This window comes from Metopolophium dirhodum, chromosome 5 (genome assembly GCF_019925205.1).
Source record: "Metopolophium dirhodum isolate CAU chromosome 5, ASM1992520v1, whole genome shotgun sequence".
In the NCBI taxonomy this organism is placed as follows: Eukaryota; Metazoa; Arthropoda; class Insecta; order Hemiptera; family Aphididae; genus Metopolophium; species Metopolophium dirhodum.
In genome coordinates this window covers 34450798-34472173 of record NC_083564.1, presented here as the reverse complement: position 1 = coordinate 34472173, position 21376 = coordinate 34450798, and the positions used below count along the sequence as shown (strand labels likewise).

The 21376-nt window shown below is 28.4% G+C and overlaps 1 protein-coding gene across 1 annotated transcript; it reads left to right on the top strand.

Annotated features, from left to right (window-relative positions):
• The first annotated feature begins 83 nt into the window (after positions 1-83).
• Positions 84-8367, top strand: LOC132945187 (M-phase inducer phosphatase 3-like). The gene is made up of 11 exons (XM_061014867.1): positions 84-516; positions 2714-2921; positions 3384-3414; positions 3506-3668; positions 3840-3955; positions 4024-4159; positions 4228-4359; positions 4426-4723; positions 6373-6541; positions 6610-6795; positions 7336-8367. Exons 2-11 carry the CDS (start codon positions 2765-2767, stop codon positions 7610-7612), a joined length of 1665 nt encoding a protein of 554 aa, XP_060870850.1. The 5' UTR covers positions 84-516; positions 2714-2764; the 3' UTR covers positions 7613-8367.
• Positions 8368-21376: the final 13009 nt, after the last annotated feature.

Below are 21376 nucleotides of genomic sequence, written 5' to 3'. Positions count from 1 at the left end.
GGTCGGCCGTCCCCGTCGACGATGACCGGAACGCCACCTGGTGGCCGCGGCCCGTAGCCGAGCCCGTACGACCGACTACCGGTTCATACCGAATTTACCGATGATCATAGGCCCGAGGCGCAGCAGCTACCACCACCACCTCAGCCGCCGCCGTAGCCACGTCGCCCGTTAAACTTTTTGAAAAAAAAACAGAAACGGACCGGCCCGAGCGTTGTCGTTGTAATATTATTGTTGATATTTTATCGTAATAACATTATATCGCCCGACGGCGGCCGTCCGGTTCCGAGTTCTCTCGTCGTTTAGCCACCGAGTGTAGTTTTTTTCACGTTTTTATTATTCTCGCAATCGTTTTTATCGGCTCCACCTGCACCACCACCCGTGAGAATCGTAAGCGACGGCGATACGACGACGACGACGATTGAACTCGCGGACGGTCGGTGTTGTCGCGGACGAAACGATGTGTCGTTCGCCGGTCATCGGTTTGTGGAGCAGCAGCAGTTGACGTTGTAAACACTCGTGAGTATGGTCGAACAAAAAAACTGCGTAGGACGTCCTACTATAGTCTGTGCGAAACGGTTCAGTACGCGAACCGGAAATGTAGTTCTGCTCCTTCCGTCTGTGTCCTAATTTGTTTGAACAAAAAATAAACCTGAGCACAAGTATACTTACACATATATTAGGTGTTAAAGACACAAGCCATAGGTCGTCGGCACTCTATAGGTTTTGCCTCTAATGTTTTGTTCGACTTTTTGGTTTTGCTCTACACGTCCGGTGTACACTCGACTGTCAGTGCGAAAACTGCACATACAATATAAAAAATATTCCTGTAACTTATCTACTCGAATTCGCTGTTTATGGTTTGCCTAGATTTTTTTTGTTTTTCATAATTCAAGATAATTCATAACTGGCTGATAATCCTACGTAACTGATGGTATGGTATGACCTAATCTTGCTCATAAGAGCACCTATATGATTTACAAAATATCTTTGGCACAGCTGTGTAACTACTATACATTAGCTAGCTTTTGATAGGTAGTTAGAAATAATAAAAATTGTTTAGCCAGTACCTAATCGTCAAACAATGTATGATTCAAATAAGTATTATTATAAATTAATAGCTGTACAAATTATTGAATCAAGGGTCAATTTCAAGTGTATAATTTTGGAATTTATAAGTGTTCACTTTAGCTTTTGTTTTGATATTAGATATGTTAATCAATTTAAACTGGTTAATTTTTCTACCCATAGTTATTAATAATAACTTATTATGTTGTTACTGCTCTTAGATATTATTTTGGTTAAATGGTAAGTTACAGCGGTGTAGACAAGAATTTTTACTGTGGGCAAGGTGAGGAAATGTATTTTATGTCTAAGATAAATTGCAAGGTAGTGCTTTCCACACTAATATTATATATAAAAGAAGGTCATGGGGCCATGAAGGGATCTATACCCCCTCTCCCCCTCCCCCTGTGTATATGCCCATGGTTAAGTACCTACCTATTAAACTATATTAAACTTAATTTTGGTAAGTTATTATTAGTAGGTGTTCTACCTATGCAAAGTGAAATTAATGCCATAAAATAACGTTTCAAAGTTTTTCCCTTCAAATATTTCTTAATTATGCATGTCTTATAAAGTTAATAGTTTTACCTTAATTTAGAAGTTATTTGCATATTATTTTTTATTAATGTACCTATTTTCAGTGAACATCCCTAACAGATGCCTAAATTGGCATGATAGCTATAGTTAACACTTAAGAGGACACTACCCATGTATATGATATTTTTTGTCTCCATCTTACAAACATACATTAAAGAAAATGTTTGTTCACTTGTTTCAATAGTGTGTTGTTATTTTTATATTAGAATGAATTTACATATTATCAATTTTTTAGGTAAGAAACTAAGAACATTATCTGTGCTTAAGCTTCGACTTTTATTCAATATTTTAATTTTCAAGCAAGTATAGGTATGTAAAATATCACAAATTAAAAATGCTCATATCTCGCTTGAAAATTAAAATTAAAATATTGATTTAAAGCCGATACTAAAGCACAAATAATGTTATTACCTTAAGAATTTGATAATAGGTAAATTCACTTTAATGTCAAAACTAACAACACTTATTCACACTAGTGAACAAAAATTTGGTATGTCATACGTTTGTAAGATGGAGACAACAAACGCATGGGTAACGACATTTAAGCAGACAGCCTTAAAAATCTGCATTTTTATTTTTATTAAGTATAGGATATTATTTGAATGGTTTTTGAAAATTTAGATAAGAGAGTAATGGCCAGAATAAATTATTAGTGTCTGATTTCTAATCAATTAAATTACAGTTGTATAAAAGTACTTTGTCAGTTCCCAAAAGAGTAAGTGCAAAATACCTTCCTCCCCATATTTCATGGAAGCACATATTTTAAAGAAATATTTATCATTAGCACAAATTGCAATAAAAATAGGTAATAAAGTAAAAAAAATTTAAAATCAATTTTGTTTTATTAAACTTGCATATTGTGTTTAATTATAGAATGTGTAGGTACTATGAATTAAAATCCTATTAAGCAACATGTAGGTAGTAGCCATTAGCTAAATTATATTAATTTGCTTAATCTATTAAGTAGGTAATTATCAAAGTAATGACATATTGTAATATATGCTTGTGTTTCTACTTAATCATTATGAAATAATTCCTTTTTTTTTTTTTGCAGTTTATATTAATCTACTCAAGACATTATAGTCAGTATATAACAGGTGTTAAAATGAGTTCATTCAATGACAGAGCACCAATCCAAGAAGTACCATCACCAATGACAAATTTAGCTAATTGTCTAGGAACATCACTAACAGTCAGACGGAAACTAACATTATCTGAACCCAGTGAAACTCCAAAAAAATGTTATGATAACGTTCTCCACGGTAAATTTAAACATTCTACTTAAAAATTAAAATATTTTAAAACATTATATTATAGTGTGATTTTATAACTCAAATTGTTCAGTACCACAATATCTATTTCTAAACCATTTGATTCATTTTTTGCCTAATTATATACATGGTTTATACATATATATCGTAATTAATATTGTATACACTACAATTATAATTTGTTTAAGTTTCAACATATCCACACCCGCTTAGTAGAATCAACAATTTATTTTTGATTTATAATCCATAGTTAACATTACATATAGTATTAACTTCTATTCACTAATGTCTCTCTTTCTATTTATTCTTTGATACCTATGTTAGAGATATTTACTGTTGAATGATTTGTGTTTAAATCATCACTGTGTATGTGTTAAAATAATTTTATTTTTGTATATTATTTTGTTTAATTAAAATGATTTTCTATTTTCAATTAAATAAATGAAACAATAGATCACGACTTCAACGGCTCATCAAATACCAGGTAAATAATATTTGTATAGATGTTTGTACTTCTTTAAATATTTTTATGACATAGGTACCCATTTAATTAACTTTATATTATACTATTAAAGATTATTCAAAGGAAGTTCAAAAAATATTAATGATAGTCCAACATTCAAATGTTTGATGCTTCAAAAAATGATCAACAGTCCAGTTGAGAAAGAAAACACAACCAAGTGTTTGGATACATTTGCCTCTAAATCAATTTTATCACCATCCCAATCAAGTCCAACTGTAATTTTATTTTTAATAATTATTTTAACTTTTACTCTAATAAGTTATAACATGTAGTAACTAGTAATTTATTATACGCAAATAAATTTATGTAAAATACTTAATGAAGTATTATTTCAAATATATTCTTACTCAGTGAATAAATAATAATTATGCTGTATTACTTTTCAGTTCTTGATGCACAGTCGTAATACAAGAGGTCGTCATCCATTAGAAGATCATGATCCTAATTCACAAGACAGTGGTTTTTTTTCAGTGCTCTCTGAAGATTCCAGGTCATTAACCAGGTATTTTTTTAAAATCAGTGTTTTATTTTTATTTTCAACTGACTAATATATTTTTTTTATGAATGAAGATTTGAACCTAAAACTGTAATTGAAAAGAAAAATTCATCATTAAATGTTTCTCGGTCAGATTCAATTGTTTGTCACAAAGGAATCCCAGAAATAGATGATTCATTTCTAGACAATGTTAATTCTCCAGCAAGATTGGTAAATAATAAATAATAATACATTGTATTTTAATATTTACTATAATTTAATATGATTAATGGTTGAAGTCTCAAGATTCACTTCCCGGTGAATTTAATACTTTGATCGATGGAGATATTTTTGCCTTACATTCGCCAATAATTAAACCTATTGTCAGACGAAGAAATCCTAAATATGATTCAGATACACCTCGAAAAGTTGTAAGTAATTATTTTAGTAATGCATATCATTTTTTTTAAATTTATCATTTTATTTCTTACAAATAGGATTTAGTTTTTGGAGAAATTAATAACACTGATGTTGTTGTGAAAAAACGTAAATTATTTAATGAATTTGAGTGTCCTTCTGAGAAATCAATTGTATCCAAAAGGTTAAAGCCTAATGTTGATCTATCGATGTCATTTGATTCTCCAAGATTAGACACTGGAAATACTTCCTTAACTGCTCCTGTATCGTACAAGAAAACTACACTTTTTGATTATGGATTTTACAAAAATAGTGTTTCTAAGCTCCGAAGATCATTTTCAACTAATGAAGCCACAATAAAAGCTGCATTTGAGAAAGGTCAGTAATACACTAATACATTTAAAATAAAGATATTCAATTATTATTTTTTGTTCATAAAATTGTTAAAAAAAAATAAAACATTAATTAGCTTAAATTATATTAATTTATATTTCATGATAAATAGTCTGCTACAGTAAATTTATTTAGTAAATTTACATAATTAAAAAAAAATATATTCTCTAATTTTTTTAAAAAGTTTTCTATGATTTTTATTCTCAATAGAATTTTAATGCAGAATTGTTTTTACAATAAGGTTATCATATTATAAATATTGAATACAACAGGTCGAAGCCAATCTCTGTGTCATAATTGTGACTGGGTAACTAATAGTATAAGGTGCATTTGGTCCAATTTTAATATAATATTATAAAATATAGTGTAGTTTCTAGTGATTGACTTATATTTAAAAAAATATGGTGCAAAAACCACCAAATAGATACAAGATTTTGCTACATAATGTCATACTTAATATTACTTTATATTACAACACAATATTACAGTTACTTTATTCTATCATTGTTAAATGTTCAACCATTTGTACATAAGGTACATAAGTTATAATATTACATGTAATTTGATCCATATAATTTATGTTATTTAATTTGTATTTATTATATTCAGTTTTTAAGTGAGTTATAAGCATTTTTAATTTACTTTTATTATACACGCTATAACTCACTTAAAAACTGAATTATCGTAAAACAACTTCCAACAAAACACAGATAATGTTCTTACCATCATATTTCATAATAGGTTGATTCACTCTAATTTTTAAGCTAACAGCATAAAACTTGAATTTCTGAGCATAAATTTGGTATGTTACGCGTTTGTAAGACGGAGACTACACATGCGGGTGTGGTGTCCTCTTAAGATTAGAGTGAATTGACAAATTAGTCAAGTATGAAACTAAAAGGTAAGAATGTGTACTTAGGCATCTCATATACTTTTATTGAAATTTTAAATTGAGATGAGCCCTTTGAAGTTGTAATATTTTACATGGTTATAAACTTATAACTCATTTTAAAATTAAAATCATTATAAGCCTAAAAGGTGTTCCAGATAATATTTTTACCTCTATGTTTGTTAGTAGATCATTCTAATAATTAACCTAACAAATAAGGTTGGTTCTGCTGATAAAAAAGTATCTATCTTGCAAGTGAATCCGACTGAAAAAACAAATAGTGTGCTGACATCCTCTTCAATGGTTCACAATTTAAGATATTTATTATAAGCCAAATTTAGGACTTAAAGCACCTAAAACGCTCCCCTCAAAAACTTTCATATTTGTCGTCCAAAAATGTAAAATACTACGTATTTATTTGTGCCTGTGCTGAATATACTTTTCTAAGTTTGCAAAAAAAAATTTAGACTTTAACAGAAGTTATTGCTTGTGTTTTATCAAATAGAAAATATTCTTAAAAAAGCATTCAAAGTAAATCCACCGAAATATGCACGTTCAAATTTCATATTTGAAATCACATAATAAATAAACAAAACATTTTTCAAACCAAAAATATAACTTGCAAATGTTCCAAGTTCCGAACCCTGTTTATAAGTATTACTTATAAATAATTTGTTTGCTTCTATTATTCAAATCACTCATTGGTCTTAAAACTTTTAAAAATATTATTCTTTTATTTTCTCAGAGGATAATGTATCAAATTTAATTGGTGACTTCAGTCAATCATTTATATTGCCTTTGTTATCACTTGGCCGTCATGCAGATCTCCGTAGTATATCTCCTGATACATTAGCTCATTTATTGGAGGGCACATTCAATGATTGTATCGATTCCTATCTGATAATAGATTGCAGGTAATACAAATATTATTTTATTGTAAATAGAATTGTATTTTGTATTTATTAATTAATTTTATTTGTAGATATCCCTATGAATATGAAGGTGGTCATATAAGAGGAGCAATCAACATATTTACTAAAGAACAACTAATTAAAGATTATACTGAAGACAAGTTGGGTAAAAAATCTCATAAAACTGATAAAATTAATGTGAAGAGAAATGTTTTGATATTTCACTGTGAATTTTCATCGGAAAGAGGCCCAAGTCTGTGAGTAAAATGTTATGAATTTAATATTTTATTATTTATTAACTATTATAATAGACTTAAAATTATGTTACACATTTGTAGTTTGTATTATTATTTGTTGAGTATATTCTACTTGACAAATAGTAAGAAATTCCTACTTATATTCCAACTTAGAATGACACTAAGAAATAATCTTAAAATATTAGGTGGAATATATCTAACTCTTTAAGGATATAAAATAAAATTCCTGACCAGTAAAATGATTAGCAACTAAAACTAAAGCATAACCAAAGCAACAATATTTTTAGTCTTAAAGTTATAAGGTTTTATTATTCTTTTCATTGTGAAATATACAATAAAATATAGTTAAATTGATTCTAAAAATCTAAAATTTAATCCACTGAACTCATGTAACACAATTATTAAGGTAATCGGATAATAATAATATATACTTACTTTTAAATAATCTTTTTAAAGTACTAAATGAATATGGTTGAACTATTTCACATTTTATTTGAAGTAATCCAAAGAAATTAATAACCTGTTTTGCTTGTTTTGTAGGTCACGATACCTACGTAATGCAGATAGACAAAAGAACAGTATGTGCTATCCTTATTTGGACTATCCAGAAATGTATTTGCTTGATGGTGGGTACTGTAAATTTTACAGTCAACACAGTCGTTTATGTGTGCCGTCTAGCTATCGGTCAATGTATGATCCTGCCCACACCTCAGAATTAAGAAAGTTCAGGTCCAAATCAAAAACATGGGCTTGTCACAATGAGGCAACGTCAAGATTAGCAGGCAAAAACACACTCAAACGATTGGGTTTTAATTAATCGCTTTTGAGTGTTCTTTTATGTAAATAGTGTTGACATTTTTTTTTTTTATTGATTTGTATTTGAATATTTTTTTTTGCGTTTTATTTTTATTCTTTTTAACCACTTAACCATATTTTTTTCTATTTTAAAACTGATTTGTTTAAGTATTAAATTAGATCCCAGTGCAATTTTATATAACTTTTGTGATGCTATATTATAGTAAAAGCACTGTTAGCTAAGTTTCCAAAAAAAAACATTTAATTTTTATCATTTAATCATCACCTATTGTGGTTTTAATTATTTGATATAGATCGTTAATATAAAATCAAATACATATAGTTTATTATGTACGTGTGTTTGTGTGATTTTAATATATTTGCTAAGTGCAATGTGATTCATATAGAATATTAAACTTAAAAAAAAAAAAACAATGTTAGTAGGTGTGTTAACATTAAAAAAAAAAAAGACTTGTAGGATTAATTTTATTTTTTACAATGCATTATTAAAATAACTAAGATATAAGTGAATGAAAATCAATTGAGTGTGTTCTTTTTATAATTTTTTTTTTTTTTAATTTCGCTTCGCCCATGTTGTGTTCTACATTTTTATGTGTAGTTAGTAAAATGTGTATATACTCGTAGTAAAGCTAAGTATTTAAAAAAATTTGTAGTATTTATTTTATTTATTTTTTCATATTTTGTCTGAAATATTAATAGTTATGAGATCATACGTACATTATATTATATTTTAATATATTTATCTATGTCATCGGCTGTTGGTTACAATTTTATATTATTATAATAATTTTTAAACAATCTCTTTATCGACTCGTTTAAGAGGGTATTAAATAAACAAAAAAGTTAAAATAAGATTTTAATACTTTTTTTTATACATTTAATATTTTCTATTTATAACAACTAGCGATAGATATTATAAACTTGTTTATTATTATTTTTTAGTCTTTTTTATATTGAGGTTGAGAAATACAAATTGTTTTAATATTTTATACCTATTTGTTTCCTTCTTTAGATGAGTTGACTTTTAAAATAATATTGTTTATAAAACGCTACGCTTGGAGTGTACAAAGAGAATTGTTTAGGCAATTTTGAATTTTTAGATAATTATTTATTTTTATTGTATTAATTTGAAAATGTTATTATTTGAAATATAAAATTTAGTTTGAAACTAATCAGTTGTATTATCATCTAAAAAAAAAAGCACAATACATGTACTGGCGTGCCAAGTAATTGCCAGGTATTAATACAACAAATATTTTTGCCCATTGTATGACAACTAGATACTCAATCAAGTGTGAATCAACCACCCAGTTTTAATCATGACAAAGCGTGTTACCAACTTGCCAATGTTCACTTAAATCAAGTCCTGTAACAGCAAGTGAAAGAAATAAAATTACAATTCTACAATAACTTGGAGTGTAAAATAATTGTTTACAAAAATGTTGGATGTCGGTCTAAATATTTTAAAATGACTACCTACAAATATTGAATAATTTGTACATAACGTGTAGGTACCTAATAATAATGTGTTATTATAATAAATGTAGAATGTAGATAATAGATATTATGAAGTATTGTTTGCTTAAAGTATTAAAACTTTATAAATTGGAAGAAAAAAAAAAGCGGTTAAGTGGTAAAGCATAGCAACGGTCAAGTGGTTAATGGGCCACATTTTTGTAAAAAAAGATTCATATGCAGACAAATAATATTTTTAAATTACAACAAAATAACAAACATTATTCTTGCTTCGAACAGGTATGTAATTTCGTCCAAATTTGAATTAAAATTTATATAAAAGATGCCGTGTTTAAATATTTTTTAGATTTGTTGGATACAGTAACTATTAACTGTTAACGAGAATCCTTGTTTTAAATTTTCAATCTTAAACCATATTAATTTAACATTTCATAATTTTTAACAGCAAAATAATTTGAAAATTTTCTAAATTTTGATAAATTTTGTAAAAATTTGAACTTTAAATACTTATAAAAAAAATCTTGCTAATGGATCTTTGATAATTATTAATTGCTATTATAACTACTTATGAAAAACTTTGTATTAAATTGTCAAGCTTTTTGACCCAATGTATAACATTTTATCGACATTTATAGAATAAACACTAAAAAAATTTCAAATTTCAAATGTCTAAATAACTCAAAATGAGTCAAAATATTTTGAACATTTTATCATGTGTAGAAAATGATAAAAAAAACATTTGATGAAAATTTTAAGTACCTATGGTGAATAGTGTTTGAATAGCAACAAAATAAAAAAATCGTTATACGCCTATATGAGAATTTGTTAATTTACGAGTGAATATCTAATGTCTAAATTATTCAAACGCTCGTAAAATCTAATTTGAGTTTTCGGTTAAAGTTTTTTCTTGTAGGAAAACTTAAGGAGAATCTTGTATTAAATTTTTAAAACTTAGTTATTAATAGACAATTTTTTATGAATTTAAACTCAAAATAATTTGCTAATTATCGTTATTTTTATGAATTTTGTCGAAATTTTATCTTCACTCTCAAAAAAATATGACAGTCGATTTACGCTGAAAAATTTTTTTACTTTCCACTAACAACAACCTTTGAGGAACGTTGTATTTTATTTTCAAGGTTTTTGACCGAGCAAAAAATGTATCGATAATAGCTCAAAAAAAGACAGATTAAACTTGAAATTTTCTTATGCCTATAGTTTATAGATATAATATAAAATATTATTTCAAAAATGTTATGATGCATAGAATTTCAGTGAAAATTTCATGTATCTACGGTTATTTTTTTAGAGTTACACTAAAAAACAAAATATTTTTTTTTGAAAACTGGTTTTGTGTAGAAAGCTCAATTTTCCTTTGTTGTTTTTTTTTCTGATACTTTTGAACGCCAAGTATACCAACTATATACACTTTCTTTCATTTACTATACCGAAAGGTGATGACAGACAGTAGACACTAATAAAAAAAAAAAAGACTTCATTGTAAAATCAATAGGTTATGTAACTACCTACATTCCCAATGCTCCCCTCAGAATCTAAAATTTAAAATAAAATGTTTCATTTGAATTCTCTGTTTATATATAGACCGGATGTCTACTAACTATTAATCAAATTTTGTACTTATTGGCTATTGATGTGTTCGGTCAAAAAATTGCTACAATTTCCCTGGCCTAATCTATAATAGGTAGTATAATAGGTACCTAATAGGTTATATTATAATGCTAAGTATACTACTATGCTACTTATTTTTTTTTTGTAGTATAGTGAATACTGGTAAACGGACAATAATTGGTCCCCCCCCCCCCAATATTTTTCTCGAGACACTGTACATTTTTTTTTCGCAGCATTGCAATTAATTTGTGTAAGTTATGCTATCACTAAGTACTAAGAATGGAATTAATAAAGCAACAATTATTACAGAATTTGAAAAACAACGTATTTTGAGACGTGTTTTTCCCACCATATCTCGACCCTTTAGAATGAAAATACCTATATAATATTATTAATTCATAACTCACTAGTAATTTATAATAATATTACATACTTACTTATTTTTTAGACCCCCCCCCCCCCCTCCACCACAAAACATTTGATAAAACGCCACTGTGCACACACCTGGATCTAAATTATTAATTTATTCTATACATAGTCGGGACGAAATTGACAATATTATCGACCGTTCCGGTGAATCGGTAGTTGCAGGTAGTCGGTTAATCGGTTAACGGTTTCCTCGTCGAATTGGCGCGCGAAACGTGACCGGCGTACAACCATAATAACCGTTTCGTGACACGCGCCGTGGGTACACTGGCTACCAGGGGACCATGAAGTGCATACAGTCGTATGTAATTCGCGTGCACTTCGCAATTATTCAGTTTGTGTATTTTTTCATGTTTGAAAAAAAAAAATTTTCTGTTCGAAACGATGTTTTAAACAAAACAAATTGTTTGAGTTTTAATAACAGTGTCTTATTAAACAGTAGGAATAATAAAACGGTTTAAAACAATATTTAAAACTCGAACAATTTGTTTTGTTTAAAATATCGTTTCGAATAGAAAAAACCAATTTAAAACAAAAATACAGTTGTATATTGTGTTTTAAACATAACAATCCCACTTCACACGGATTAATAATTTAACAAATTTTTAAATCCATGAGTACGGACTATCTAAAATATTAGCTATACCTACATACTATTAGTAGCTAGGTACTAAATAGTAAACCATAGTAGTAAGTACTAAGTTCTAGTCGTCATGTCCGCGAAGGACAATATAAACGCGACCTATATGTGAGGACGCAAGCCTGGAGCAGTGTCTGTTTGCGAGACCTATTATTTACCCGAGTTTTAATTGATGTCAAGTGGGGGAGGAAATTACGGTTCTATTGATATTTGAATCGTTATTTGCGCGATTCGTATGATTAAAACTTAAAAGTGAAGTTTAAAACATATAGGTAAGCCGTCAAACAATGCGAACGTTGATGAATTCAAAAGCTACAAAAAAGTGCGATGTAGTCATGTATTTATGTAAAATGTCGTGAATACCAAAAGCAGCGATCATTTGCGGCAAGATCTTTCATGTTGTTGATACGTTTTGATGGTCGGTTCCCAAAAAGTCACTAGATTATATTTTTGGTAGGTCACGTAAAGTTTTAAAATATTAATTTTTTTCATGAGACTAAGTAAAAACAAATTTCATTGGTGGAGGGGGGGGGGGGGGTTTAACATTTTTTTATTATAGATACTTTGTTTTTATTTTTTTGCGTTCAACATAAAAACACTTTGTTGATATACAAATATTGAACATACTGCAAATGATTAGATATTTAGATATACAAAATAGTTTGCAATTTTCCGTAGGTAATTTAAACGAATTTTGTCAGCATTTGAAAGTTAACACGTTGACGGACAGTCATCACTACCTATAATACTGTAGCAGTCATAAAGAAATAAGTCGTAATATGACCCATTGACCATAGCTGTTAATAATTGCTACAACGCAGTTATATTTAAAAGTCGTAAAATAGCATAACTGCTAGAGCAGTATTGCGTTTCTTATGGATTCACCACATTGGAAATTATTTAGTGTCCTATTGTGACTTACTAAAAATTCGGGCAAAAAAAAATACATTTAAAAACTCTATGGACAATCCAGAGGGACTACACAATTATACAGTAATGTGAATAATTGCGCATTAGAAGACATGTCCGTGTTTTAAACGCTTATAAAAAAAAATCTAATCTATAGGTATACAATTACATATGTATATACTTAATAATTTTAAATCGCTAAAATGACAACTATTATATATCTATGTGGGACCTTGTGGCTCGTATTACATTTTCAAGCTTTCTGACCAAGTTTAAACATCTTTGGAACATTTCATTGAGTATAAAGATAATGATGATTTAAGTAACATGTTTCAAGTTTGTACTACTAATTTAAAATTTCGTGAACATTTGAACTTCAGACGCTCCACGCTCATATAAAATATTATATTAAAATTATATTAACGCTCAACGCTCAACTTTTCTTTTTTAATTACAATAATAAAAACTTATGAGAAACTTTGTACTCAATTTACAGACATTTATTATAGACAAAATGTATACATTTATAGAAAAATTGTTAAAATTGTCAAGTATTTATTATTCGTTTTTGTCAAAAACTGGTTTTTCGTAAAATTATTAAGAAGAGTAGGTACAAATAGTTTTTTACAATTGACCTTCTAAAGTAGGTACCAACTATATATTTACTCTCGTAGCACTTTGAACCATTTTTACCTGCTCCAAGACATTAAAATGTAAGTTCTGATTTTAATTGACAATTTTTTTCACATTTCTTACTGTCAAATTTAAAATGTTACCTATGTGGATTACATCCCTCCTGGCTGTTAATATTGACCATGGTTATCCATATCCTAGAGTAGGTAGGTTTTTAACTGCGATATTGACATGGTATTCGGTAAGTATTCCTGTGACATTAACTCAAAGCTTGAGATGTTCTTTACAATAACTTCACAGGGTCAGCTAACAAACATTGCCATATTAAATATTGAAATACTCGAAAACATCAAAAATCAGAATTGATAGCGACTTTCTGTTGTAATGATATGCTCGCCCACGAGCGGTGTTGTGAGGGCACAACACAAAAAAGTGCAGGGTGGAAGTAAATATACCTACATAATAGGTACCTAAATAACTTATAATTCATATTTTAATTTAATTTCCAAAGAAATATAACTTCCCAGGCACGTCCGGAAAACCGTCGTCTGTCGAACTTTAGTACATAGTGTACAGTGATGAAAGAACTGTAATATCACGCGTCTCTTAATACATTTATTTTGGTCACTCATGATATTATTATTAATTTCGTTAATCCATATAGACATAAAAATAAAATTTTTTAATTGTTTTATGTGCCTACGGTTACATCTTATATTATACTATAATTTATTTCTTCTTACTTAATAAGAGTTTCTATTATTTCGCATGAACAAAAAACTGCTGCAATAGTAGGTATAACAATAAATTACAACAAATTAGTCATATATTTATAAATCTTAAATTACGATCTAACTATAAATAAGATAAATATGAAAACTATGATAGTATAATTAATAAAAAATAATACTTTTATCTTTAATTCTAAAATTTAAAAATAAAGTTTTCTTATAAGTATAAAAAAGTCTTTAAACATGATTAAAAAAAAAAATTGAAATTAATTGAATTATGTGAATACACATTACAAACTTCAAACTAAAATGTCCAGAATCTCAAACAGAAAAAACTATTCAAAATATTTAGTTCGTTAAAGAAGGATTATTCGTATGGCACCAGGTTGTCAATGTTTAAAAAATTCGGCTAGAGTTAAAATCAAAAAAAAAAAATTGAATAGAGGTGTTGGCACCTGCAGGCAAATGCAATTTCAGGAACCAAAAAAAAAATGTAGAAGATTTTAAATAGTAGGAACACACATTACAAATTACAAACCAAAATACCCAGAATCTTAAACAGAAAAAACTAATAGAAATATATAGTTTATTCAAGAACGTTTATTCATAGAGCATTAAGTAATCATAGTTCGAGTCTATACAAAAAATGCAACTATACGTCACATAACTAAAAAAAAAATTGAAAAAGGGTATTGGCGCCCGCAGGCAAATGCATTTTAGAAAACAAAAAAAAATTTAAAAAAAAAAATTATTGTAGGAAAACGCATTAAAAAGTCTATACAAAAAATTCAACAAGTCACATAACAAAAAAAAAAATTGAAAGACGGTGTTGGCGCCCGCATGCAAATGCATTTTAGAAAACAAAAAAAAATTTAAAAAAAAATATAATTGTAGGAAAACACATTAAAAAGTCTATACGAAAAATTCAACTAGTCACATAACAAAAAAAAAAAATTGAAAGAGAATGTTGGCGCCCGCAGGCAAAAGAGTTTTAGAAAACAAAAAAAATTTAAATTAAAAACTTTAAACCAAAATGTCCAGAATCTTAAACAGAAAAAAACTATTCAAAATATTTAGTTCATTAACGATGGATTATTCAAAGTGCACCAGATTTTCAATGTTCAAAAAGTATATACAAAAAATTCAACTAGAGTAGTTACATAACAAAAAAAAAAATTGAAAGAGGGTATTGTCGCCCGCAGGCAAATGAATTTTAGAAAACAAAAATAAAATTGAAATTAATTATATTGTGTGAATACACATTACAAACTTCAAACTAAAATGTCCAGAATCTTAAACAGAAAAAAACTATTCAAAATATTTAGTTCATTAACGATGGATTATTCAAAGTGCACCAGATTTTCAATGTTCAGAAAGTATATACAAAAAATTCAACTAGAGTTACATAACAAAAAAAAAAAAAATTGAATGACGGTGTTGGCGCCCGCAGGCAAATGCATTTTAGAAAACAAAAAAAAATTTTAAAAAAACATTATTGTAGGAATACACTTTAAAAAGTCTATACGAAAAATTCAACTATAGTCACATAACAAAAAAAAAAAATTGAAGGAGTGTGTTGGCGCCCGCAGGCAAAAGAGTTTTAGAAAACAAAAAAAATTTAAATTAAAAACTTTAAACCAAAATGTCCAGAATCTTAAACAGAAAAAAACTATTCAAAATATTTAGTTCATTAACGATGGATTATTCAAAGTGCACCAGATTTTCAATGTTCAGAAAGTATATACAAAAAATTCAACTAGAGTTACATAACAAAAAAAAAAAAAATTGAATGACGGTGTTGGCGCCCGCAGGCAAATGCATTTTAGAAAACAAAAAAAAATTTTAAAAAAACATTATTGTAGGAATACACTTTAAAAAGTCTATACGAAAAATTCAACTATAGTCACATAACAAAAAAAAAAATTGAAGGAGTGTGTTGGCGCCCGCAGGCAAAAGAGTTTTAGAAAACAAAAAAAATTTAAATTAAAAACTTTAAACCAAAATGTCCAGAATCTTAAACAGAAAAAAACTATTCAAAATATTTAGTTCATTAACGATGGATTATTCAAAGTGCACCAGATTTTCAATGTTCAAAAAGTATATACAAAAAATTCAACTAGAGTAGTTACATAACAAAAAAAAAAATTGAAAGAGGGTGTTGTCGCCCGCAGGCAAATGAATTTTAGAAAACAAAAATAAAATTGAAATTAATTATATTGTGTGAATACACATTACAAACTTCAAACTAAAATGTCCAGAATCTTAAACAGAAAAAAACTATTCAAATTATTTAGTTCATTAATGATGGATTATTCAAAGTGCACCAGGTTATCAATGTTCAGAAAGTATATACAAAAAATTCAACTAGAATTACATAACAAAAAAAAAAAAAAAAATTGAAAGAGGGTGTTGGCGCCCGCAGGCAAATGCATTTTAGAAAACAAAAAAAAATTTAAAAAAAACATTATTGTAGGAATACACTTTACAAAGTCTATACGAAAAATTCAACTAGTCACATAACAAAAAAAAAATTGAAGGAGGGTGTTGGCGCCCGCAGGCAAATGAATTTTAGAAAACAAAAAAAAATTGAAATTAATTATATTGTGTGAATATACATTACAAACTTCAAACTAAAATGTCCAGAATCTTAAACAGAAAAAAACTATTCAAAATATTTAGTTCATTAATGATGGATTATTCAAAGTGCACCAGGTTATCAATGTTCAGAAAGTCTATACGAAAAATTCAACTAGTCACATAACAAAAAAAAAAATTGAAGGAGGGTGTTGGCGCCCGCAGGCAAAAGCGTTTTAGAAAACAAAAAAAATTTAAATTAAAAGCTTTAAACCAAAATGTCCAGAATCTTAAACAGAAAAAAACTATTCAAAATATTTAGTTCATTAATGATGGATTATTCAAAGTGCACCAGGTTATCAATGTTCAGAAAGTATATACAAAAAATTAAACTAGAATTACATAACAAAAAAAAAAAAAAATTGAAAGAGGGTGTTGGCGCCCGCAGGCAAATGCATTTTAGAAAACAAAAAAAAAATTTAAAAAAAACATTATTGTAGGAATACACTTTACAAAGTCTATACGAAAAATTCAACTAGTCACATAACAAAAAAAAAAATTGAAGGAGGGTGTTGGCGCCCGCAGGCAAATGCATTTTAGAAAACAAAAAAAAAGTTTTAAAAAAACATTATTGTAGGAATACACTTTAAAAAGTCTATACGAAAAATTCAACTAGAGTTACATAACAAAAAAAAAAAAAATTGAATGACGGTGGTGGCGCCCGCAGGCAAATGCATTTTAGAAAACAAAAAAAAATTTTAAAAAAACATTATTGTAGTAATACACTTTAAAAAGTCTATACGAAAAATTCAACTATAGTCACATAACAAAAAAAAAAAATTGAAGGAGGGTGTTGGCGCCCGCAGGCAAAAGAGTTTTAGAAAACAAAAAAAATTTAAATTAAAAACTTTAAACCAAAATGTCCAGAATCTTAAACAGAAAAAAACTATTCAAAATATTTAGTTCATTAACGATGGATTATTCAAAGTGCACCAGATTTTCAATGTTCAAAAAGTATATACAAAAAATTCAACTAGAGTAGTTACATAACAAAAAAAAAAATTGAAAGAGGGTGTTGTCGCCCGCAGGCAAATGAATTTTAGAAAACAAAAATAAAATTGAAATTAATTATATTGTGTGAATACACATTACAAACTTCAAACTAAAATGTCCAGAATCTTAAACAGAAAAAAACTATTCAAATTATTTAGTTCATTAATGATGGATTATTCAAAGTGCACCAGGTTATCAATGTTCAGAAAGTATATACAAAAAATTCAACTAGAATTACATAACAAAAAAAAAAAAAAATTGAAAGAGGGTGTTGGCGCCCGCAGGCAAATGCATTTTAGAAAACAAAAAAAAATTTAAAAAAAACATTATTGTAGGAATACACTTTACAAAGTCTATACGAAAAATTCAACTAGTCACATAACAAAAAAAAAATTGAAGGAGGGTGTTGGCGCCCGCAGGCAAATGAATTTTAGAAAACAAAAAAAAATTGAAATTAATTATATTGTGTGAATATACATTACAAACTTCAAACTAAAATGTCCAGAATCTTAAACAGAAAAAAACTATTCAAAATATTTAGTTCATTAATGATGGATTATTCAAAGTGCACCAGGTTATCAATGTTCAGAAAGTCTATACGAAAAATTCAACTAGTCACATAACAAAAAAAAAAAATTGAAGGAGGGTGTTGGCGCCCGCAGGCAAAAGCGTTTTAGAAAACAAAAAAAATTTAAATTAAAAGCTTTAAACCAAAATGTCCAGAATCTTAAACAGAAAAAAACTATTCAAAATATTTAGTTCATTAATGATGGATTATTCAAAGTGCACCAGGTTATCAATGTTCAGAAAGTATATACAAAAAATTAAACTAGAATTACATAACAAAAAAAAAAAAAAATTGAAAGAGGGTGTTGGCGCCCGCAGGCAAATGCATTTTAGAAAACAAAAAAAAAATTTAAAAAAAACATTATTGTAGGAATACACTTTACAAAGTCTATACGAAAAATTCAACTAGTCACATAACAAAAAAAAAAATTGAAGGAGGGTGTTGGCGCCCGCAGGCAAATGCATTTTAGAAAACAAAAAAAAAGTTTTAAAAAAACATTATTGTAGGAATACACTTTAAAAAGTCTATACGAAAAATTCAACTAGAGTTACATAACAAAAAAAAAAAAAATTGAATGACGGTGGTGGCGCCCGCAGGCAAATGCATTTTAGAAAACAAAAAAAAATTTTAAAAAAACATTATTGTAGGAATACACTTTAAAAAGTCTATACGAAAAATTCAACTATAGTCACATAACAAAAAAAAAAAATTGAAGGAGGGTGTTGGCGCCCGCAGGCAAAAGAGTTTTAAAAAACAAAAAAAATTTAAATTAAAAACTTTAAACCAAAATGTCCAGAATCTTAAACAGAAAAAAACTATTCAAAATATTTAGTTCATTTATGATGGATTATTCAAAGTGCACCAGGTTATCAATGTCCAGAAAGTATATACAAAAAATTCAACTAGAGTTACATAACAAAAAAAAAAAAAAAATTGAAAGAGGGTGTTGGCGCCCGCAGGCAAATGCATTTTAGAAACCAAAAAAAAAATTTAAAAAAACCATTATTGTAGGAATACACTTTACAAAGTCTATACAAAAATTTCAACTAGTCACATAACAAAAAAAAAAAATTGAAGGAGGGTGTTGGCGCCTGCGGGCAAATGCATTTTAGAAAACAAAAAAAATTGAAATTAATTATATTGTGTGAATACATTTTGTAATGTACAAACTTCAAACCTAAAGATAAATTCATAAAAAAAAATTGAAAAGAAGATGTGGTTGCCAGCAGGCAAATGCATTTTAGAAGGCAAACAGAATTTTAGATGGCACTGGCTTGTCAGTGTTTAAAAAATCTATATAAAAAGATCAACATAATTTTTATACAAAAAAATCTACTAGAGTAAATCGAAAAAAAAAATTGTTTGAGAAACCTGGGTGAAATTACACTAACCAAAAAAATACGATGGGAGCTAAATACTGCAATACATGTTAACTACAATCCAAAAACTAGGTATTGTTTACATTATAATAATACGAATATATATTCTGATCAGAGATGTATCACCGTAATATATGTATAAGAAAATGTATAAAAATTATTGTAATTTATAAAGGATGCAAAGAAATTAAATGAGAAAAAGGTCCTGTATGGACTCTACTATGTGATTGTTATTTACGAAGGACATAAAATAATGTTTCATTTAACATAATATTGTATTTGGCTGGGTCCACAGTCAGTATTAAATTACGAACTATTAAGTCTTAATGGAAATAAAAACATAGTCAAATATCTATCTACATTTTATAATTTGTTCTGGTAAAAAAATCATTAATTAATGTTGGCTATATTTAAGTTTTTAACAACTATATACTGGTACAACTCTAGCTGACAGTCTTTAAGACGTCTAGTTTCCTGTCCTATCCTCACCTTACCTCACCTTACCTCACCTAACCAAATTAATAATATTTAAATATTTTCTTTCATTGTTATGTTTACAATATCGAATACCTTGATAGTTAGTAGGAAAAGATCATGGCAAAGCTCACGACCAGTGATGATAGTCGTCTATCATCACCATAGCTTCAACTAACCATAGGTTTACCTAACTAACCTTCGTATGACTTATTAGGAAACATTGAATAAAAAGACCCTGAGTTGCAGGTTGCTGAACTTAAGTGTTTGATTATCAAGTTGATCCTTTGCTTGTTGACACCTTAATCCATGCTATGGATGGAGCCCATAGATAATAAAGATATGGATAGGCCACGCTTATGCTCAATACATTTGAGGCCGCGTTCCCAGAGGGGAAGGCAATTGAGGCTCCTATATATTGATAGTCGATACTCGATATCGGTATACTTTATTTGGCCTCAATTGTTCCCCTCGAAGACCGCTGATAAGACCATTATGTTATGTCTCTATTATCTATGATGGAGCCATACCCAGCTCACTCGTGTAAACAATTTGAAGCACATAAAAGCGATCAACGAGTCTCTATCAACTTTATTGGTGGACGCAGGACCGGCTCAAGCGAAAATAGTGAACTAGGCAAAATCAAATTTGGCCGCCCTTAACAATAGAATATTATCAGTATTTTGAAAATGCCGCCCTCTTACTAAAGTGCAGCTTAAGTGTCGCCCTAGGCGTGGGCCTATGTCGCCTACCCCTTGAGCCGGCCCACGAAGACGAGGGGAACACGAAGACTGCTGATAAGACCATTATGTTATATCTCTATTATCTATGATGGAGCCCCATACTCTGATATGCCCAGCCCACCTTCATATTATTCTCTATGCAAAAAGTAATTTTAAGACAAATTTGTAAATCAATGCACAGTCTCTCTATTGTACTAATATTTGTGATTTCATTAATTTTCAGTATTTTGTATAATTAGTAATAATTAGTAAACCTAACCTACTGAGGCAACCTTGAGGCATTTCCTTTTAGGAAATTAATTAAATCCTCAAACATAACTCTTATTTCAAGATTTTGTAACTAATACAATCATAATATAATATGAGTATAGTACATTTCGTAATATTTTTTTATAATATTTACTGTTAGTGAAATATTAAGTTTGTATTTCTAATATAATATATGTTATGATATTTATGGACGACACTTGCACCATGGCCCCTCGATATAGTAATGTGGCGACCCGGCACGTCTCTTTTAGATAAATGAT